The sequence below is a fragment of the Cicer arietinum genome, chromosome 1 (assembly GCF_000331145.2).
Source record: "Cicer arietinum cultivar CDC Frontier isolate Library 1 chromosome 1, Cicar.CDCFrontier_v2.0, whole genome shotgun sequence".
NCBI classification, from domain to species: domain Eukaryota; kingdom Viridiplantae; phylum Streptophyta; class Magnoliopsida; order Fabales; family Fabaceae; genus Cicer; species Cicer arietinum.
Window position 1 is genome coordinate 50,371,457 of NC_021160.2, and position 7,107 is coordinate 50,378,563.

A 7,107-nucleotide genomic window follows, 5' to 3' on the forward strand; every position below is an offset into this window, starting at 1 on the left:
AGGCTCAGAACCAATTGAGATGGGAAATTTGGATTATAGGAATTACTCCGCTAAGACCCAATCTCAAGAGCAGAGAACTCAATGAATGAATAATTTCTTGTGCAGAGTAAATGTAGAAATATTGAAGAGTTTTCATATAAAAGAAATAAACTTTCGTGGAAATCGTAGTTAAAGTAATTGGCCTAGCTATATAGTTAAGGCATTAACAAAGTCACCTAATAGAATATTTTAAAACTCTTTCCACTCATAAACGACACCTCACCAAATCAAATAATTAAAAATAAAGTATTACCGCGTTGTAATTTCCTGAAACATACAATGTGCTCGACTGCCATTAAAATATTTATGCACACAAAAAAACATAAGTAATTGGTCAAAGAAGACAATAAACCTGCCCAGGTGGCAACAGAGTTACACACTCGGAAGGAATTCCATGTTATCATAGTCAAAAAGTGAAAAATTCTATATCAAATATGATGATGAAAACTGCTGCCAACATTTTTTACCATTGAATAATTCCGCACCAAACCTCTTATCTATATCCACAAGTTCAGTAAAGAAAATTACAATACCAATAAATATAGAGCTGATTATTCGACTGTCAATCAACAAAATTTCATCGTCTGCACTTATAAAGAGAACACTCGACGACGATGTAAGTGCTAAGGATCATGTTCTGATCCACGGTTGATTTCTTACATCTCACACACCTTGCTTCGGCAAATCCAGAACTACAACATAGACAAGGGAGGAAAATTGAGTCATAATTGCCATAATTAAAATATAATACTGGCTGACAAGTAGTTGAAGACATTTTATTGCACACATTAAGGACTATGCTATTAGAAGCCAACTAAACCATTTTAAATCAGGAAAAGAGGAAGCTTGAAATATTACCAGCAGCAGTTATAAACTGCACTTCTTCGAGCATCATCATAATGTCGAGAGATAAATTATGTCGAGAGCCAGCCCCATCACCTTTAGCAATGCAGAAAAAATTGTACTTTCCCATTTCTGCCTTGGCTTTGCCATGGCCAAAATTGACAACAATAGTATAGCCAACAAATTCAAATCCCAAATGTCCTGTTGTATAAATCCCCAGAATTTGGCATCCGGTACTTTGAATCATCATATCCTCTATAAAACTTGTTAAATCCAAGCCTTTCGTTTCTCAAAAGCTCAGCCATTCCTATATTATTTCCATTCTGCATTTCATTCCACCCATCCCAATTGCCATTTGACAAGACAGCATTTCTAGACTGCTGGAGAGACAGTTGAGGGAATGAAGTAAGATTACCGACTTGTAATTGATCTATCCGTGAAGAAATGCCATAAGAATTACTAAGCTGAGAAAAATTGTTCCCAAATTCTGAAAATCGGTGGTTTTGTTGTGGCGGGAGAGATCTTTGCATCAATAACTGAAGTCTGGCCTCATTCTCAAGGTAATTTAATTGTGGGGTGTAATTGGAACGTATGTCTAGCATTGGGCTGTTTAGCGCACCGTGAAATCTCCCCTCACCAACTGCCAAAATAGCGGGATCCATAAACTCAATGTCTCCTGCACCTCCAAAATTCCCAGTTGATGGTGCCTGATATGAATTTCTCGGTAAGAAAGAAGGGTCAAGCAATGAATTCCCTGTCAAAAGAAAAACAATTACATTCAACTTATATGCAGAAAGTAGCTATGAGTCGGATGAAGCAATAACTAACCAGAAATTGAGTCAAAAGCCTGTGCCATTCTCTCATGAGAAGAAAAACCGGGAGGTGGTGGCCTGCTTGGCTCTGAAAATCCTGGGGGCGCTGAAATTTGTGCTTTGGAAACAGCTGAAACCCACAATAAAGGAAAATCATTTTACAAAGATAAAAAGAATTTCGAAGATACTATTTTACTTTCAACTCGGTCACATGATCATAATCAGTGACCTACTCTACTGTAAAACACCACACAATTGAAAGGGCATGATATCCATACATTAAAGAGTAATTACTAACCAATTGACCTTTTTACTTTTTTTCAGAAATGTACAAGTGTACTCCAGCAATAGTCATTAGCCATTCTCTCAACTATGTCGAAAAAGCCAACTTTTGTTGATGTATGAGAGCCATTGATTTTAAAGTTAGCTCCCACCTATAGGGCTTTTATTAGATCCCCAGTTCATAGAGAGAGAAGAAAGAATCGATAAACTGAAGTATCAAAGGGCACTCCTCTGGCAAGGTAAATTTCCCTTAAAACTGATTATACAGTTTAATTACAAAAACAACATTTACTCTTCTATCATGAGAGCTATATCTAAGTACCCTACACCTAATTGTCAAACAAACTCCCCACTAACTGATTAATCTCTAGCTAACCTTTATTCCTTCTAGAACACACTTTCAACACTGGGCTTGGCCCTTCTTTGATCCTAACACTCCCCTAGGAGTTTCAACCTTTGTCCTCATGGTTGAATTGAGGAAGCTAGGTAGTGACAAATAGGAGAATTGCACCTAGTCTGCTCCTTTGCTAATTGCTCTTCAGTTCAATAACGACTCTAGTACAATTGCTAATGCCTCAATTGTGATTCTAGTGGTTGAACCGAACTACCTGATTGCTGTCCAACTGCATCTTCAGTTGGCATATAATAAGAACTGAATTTTGGCCTACTTTGGTAACTGTAATTGAAATGCAGATGCTCCCCTGCTTGACAAGCAGAAACGGCCCATAATATTCAATATCTAGCTTGGGTTGTAGTGCCTTCTCCAGTGTTCCTTGTCTGTGGTTTGCTTTTAAGGTAACCAATCTCCACATTGGTCCCTGTTGACAAGGTATTTCAATTGCCACAACTCTGCTTGTAAATCTTGAGCTACCGACTGCACAACAATTTCTACGGGAAATAATTCGGACAGAGATAGGGGTGAAGTCACGTATACTATCTCAAACGGGGTTCACTTGGCTGTAGCTTAGAAGCAGGTGTTGTACCAATATTCTGACACTGTATGAAGTCAATTTGGGCCTTGAGTTGCTCACTTGAAAAACATCTCAAAGATGTCTAAAATATTCTGTTTGTCGACTCTGTTTTGAGCAACAGTTTCATAATGGTAAGCATTACCCATGCGGAGCTGTGTACATTACAACTTGAACAGTTCCTGCCACAAACCACTCTGTGTGCCAGAAACCGCGTCATTTCCCTGGCAAAAAATCATGTTATCGAGTGGGCAGAATAAGGGTGTTCGATTGGGATAAAATGTGCATACTTGCTCTGCCTATCCCCGATGAAGAAAAATGGTGTCAAATCTATTGACTTTGGAGGGTCGTAATAAAGTCAACGCTAACCTCTTCCCAAATGGCATTGGGATCTGCAGCCATTGCAGGAGTCCTTTGGGGAAGCACCAAGTATTTTCTCTTTTAACACACATGGAAGCTGGATAAAAAATTGGTAATATCTCTCTTCTTTCCACTCCAACCAATATAAGGACTGCACTATCCTTCTACAAGTTCTGTAATTTCCTAAGTGGCCCTCTGAGAATGATGGAAAATTCCTGCAGAAACTTAGGGGACCAAGCTGAATTAGGTGTTAATACAAATCTGCCTATATAGTGCAATCAGTTCTACTTCAGAGTATAGTGATGGTGAACTGGGATCCTTTTCAAGCTCCTCTATATTCTGCCTCAACTTAGAATCCCCCCTTCACTGCCTCCTCATTTTGTAACAGTTTAGGCCGGAAAGCATTTCAAATTGCATACATCCCCATGTCTTTCTCACCCCTCCTCAAGTGTGTTCAATTTTGGCCACTTAAGAGGTCTCTAATGCTGGATCTCCATCACTAGGTCCTTATCATAAATGGATTTAGAGGTAATGGGAGCAAGAGTTTTGTTGAAATAAGCGATAGGTTGTTGTCTTTAGATAACAACGTACCTGCTCTCTTCCTAATGCATCACATTCAATGGTAAGTAGTTTGTTAAAATTGAGCAGGGCTAAAACAACGGCTTCCATTATGGCCGACTGTAATTTTCTAAAAATAACCCTCAGTCTGCATGTTCCACGAGAGCACCCTTCTTCAGCAAATTTATTAGGGCCCTAGCAATCGTCCCATAATCATCAAGAAATCATTTGTAATGGCCTATAAATCCCATATATCCCGGTCAGCATCCTTTGGAATTGGCCGTTACAAAGTGTTATCGACTTTCTTTTTTGGGGTAGGGGGAATCCATATAAATCCCTTACCGGGAAATGATGTGTCCTAGGTAATCGATCATCTTACCAGAGTTGTACTTTTAATTTGCAACGCAATGGGATTGCTGAAGGGGAGTCAGCAATATTTCAGTTTTCAGATGTTCTACTGTAGATGAGTCTACAGAACTAGGGCTACAACGTTGAATCCATTGCATATTGGAATGTGGCAGGGCGTTGTGTAATCCAAATGGCATGCCCTTCAACTCATAGTCACCTTGTGTTTTGGACATGGTTTTTGGAATGTCAACTTCATATGTAGATTCAAATCTATTTTAGAAAAGAAATTTGATCCTTGCAATGGCAATTCATCTAGCAACCCTTCTATACACTTCCAATAGCTTGCTAGCTAACCTCTATTCCTTCTGGAATACACTTCCAATTGTGGTCTTGGGTCCTCTAGGTTCCTAACACCTATTAAAAGTATGTTCTAGAAAACTCCACCAAAAGTAAGATATTTTTTCTTTTTATTTTTATGGAAAAATAAGATATTTTTAAAATTCATATTACTCAAAAAGAAGAATCTTCTAGCAAAATTGGCACCAATTAAATAACATCAGTACAAAACTAGAAAAAGTAGCAAAGGAACCAATGATAAGAAAACGCTGTAAAAATCAACAGTGGCTAGTTTAAGTAAGCTATTAATACTCACCAGAAAGATTATTAGAAGCAATAAAATGACCACTGCCTAGATTCTCATATTCCTCAACTTTATTAACAGGAAAGCCATTTGCAATACCCATTTTGTCCAAAGACACGTCTGTTGTTTCCACAAAATCTCGGATGAGTGAGCGACTTTTGAGAAACTGTTGGTTGGCACCATGCGATGGGTTCAAATCAAAGGCTTGGATTTTGGATTCGTCTTGTCTTGCAAAAGAAAATCTTGATTGATTGGTTTGGACATTACAAGAACTAGATTTCTTTAGCAGACCATTCTGATTGTCAGTATTGTCACTCAACAACTTGGCCAAATTATGGGGTGATATTAGTGAGTCATCCCAGGGATCAAACTCCATGGACAATATATTTGAAATTATACTACTCTCACCCTTATCTGTAGAGGCATCACTTCCAATATTAACTGCTTCGCTAACTAATCTTCCTATGTTATTATCATTCCTTTCATCATGAAGCAACCTGTAAGAGTTGGTGCTGACCAATTTCTCAGGATATCCATTGCATAATGCTTTTGGATCATCCCCAACTACATTATTTGTGGCTAAAGAACCGGAATTTACAAAAGTACAAGGATCACCATGCTGCAGAGGATGAGGATTATAATTATTTGACACACGAAGGAAAGGCGAATAAGAATGACAAACAACTTCTGGATCCTTAAGTCTCTGGTTATCGAAAGATGTCACATCATCATCATCTACTTCAGCATAACCTGATGCTACCTGAGATTGAGAATCCAATTTCAAATCATATCGTTCCTTTGAATTATAAAACTCGTTATCCAATACAGAGGATTTACTGGCTGCATTTGTTATAATTACATCTCTAAATTTTTCAACATTATGTTGTGATCCTTGAGATTGCATAGGCTTAACCAATACAAAATCAGTAGGTGGGCTGCTGGGTTTGGTTATGTTGTAATGTTCATTTTGGGCATTTCTATCAAGGTCAACAGAGGACAACTCATAGGACAAATTTTGAATCCCTTCATTGGTAACAATAATTGCTTCCTCAGGACTAAAGCTGCCATTTGAACTTGTTGTGATGTCAATAGAATTCGTTGTGCTTGATGTTGTACAACCCCCTCTATCACTTTCTCTGGCTAATGGTATAGAAGGGAACTGGCTGTTAAAATTCACAGGCGCATCAGAAGCCAAAGTTTTTTCATCAGCACCTGCCACAACATCTATACAATTATTTTTCACTTCAGGCAGTATACTATGACACCCATCACTTGACAGTGGCCTCTCTATTGTTTCACTATGCAATGAAGCTTGAATTGGGCCTGCAACAGCCGAGGAAAAGGGTAGTGAGCTGCTGATTGAATCAGGCTTGGGCTTCGACAGTCCGTTTGGACATAATAGACCACCAGCAGCTGGCTGACAATTTGTAGTCCGCAAACCCCTAGAAACACAGATTGGATCATTAATTAACTTCAAACAATCTCAAGTAGCAACGTTCCAATCCAAATCCAAACAATAAATTACCATGCAGGAGCCATAAGCTTTGCAGGACTTCCATCAGGAGGCGAACCTTTTACGGTGCTAACAGAGTTCTGCTCCACAATCAAAATAAAAAGTTAGTAATAAAATGTTCAGCTGCAAAGTGCATTTTGCAGTATAGTTAATCTGGAAAGCAACTAAATATCAAATCAGAACATGGAAATGATGTGATAAATGCCAACACCCAAAAATGGAGGCAATATAACATAAAAAGAGCTAAAAGTAGAGTGAAAAGAAATGCCATACACTTAAAGAATTTTTCGCAATGGGTTTGCCTGAAGTGTTGCTCATGTAATCATCCAATGGAGGAGGCAATACATTCCCTGACCGCCGTTCCGTGTTGCTTGCAACACCGGTAACTTGCTGAACACGACTTCTTCACACAAAAAAACCAAGTGACTAAACCATTATAAGACAAGTATTACATGCAGTTCAAATAAGAGATACCGGGAAACGATAAGAAAAAATTCTGGCATCACAATTTTTTTTAATAAGTTTTAGGGTCGAGGATGGTGTCCCAATCCAAGATAGGGAAGACCTTAGGGTTCATTGAGAACTTACAAAAGGATTTACATTTGCCTCTCTCCAATGGCACTAACGGCGGGTAACAAAATTTATGCAATGCTCCGTTGTCAATGGCGGCGATATCGCGAGTGACAGCAGAATGCGGTGCGCTGGACATCGTCCCCGCAGTGCTCTGGCTGTGAAATTGCTGTC

The 7,107-nt window shown here is 38.7% G+C and overlaps 1 protein-coding gene across 3 annotated transcripts in view; it reads right to left on the minus strand.

Annotated features, from left to right (window-relative positions):
• Positions 1-362: 362 nt before the first annotated feature.
• LOC101497329 (uncharacterized) overlaps positions 363-7,107 on the minus strand; it is an 11,969-nt gene continuing 5,224 nt past the window's right edge. For 2 of the 3 annotated variants that reach the window (XM_004487090.4, XM_073366386.1), the window contains 6 exons: positions 6,637-6,766; positions 6,376-6,443; positions 4,863-6,292; positions 1,711-1,824; positions 898-1,636; positions 363-731 (listed from right to left, as the gene is read on the minus strand). In XM_004487090.4, coding sequence (XP_004487147.1) covers positions 1,068-1,636; positions 1,711-1,824; positions 4,863-6,292; positions 6,376-6,443; positions 6,637-6,766 — 2,311 coding nt within the window. In that variant the 3' untranslated portion in view covers positions 363-731; positions 898-1,067. The remainder of the gene's footprint in view (positions 732-897; positions 1,637-1,710; positions 1,825-4,862; positions 6,293-6,375; positions 6,444-6,636; positions 6,767-7,107) is intronic. The other variant, XM_012715864.3, reaches the window with a different exon arrangement.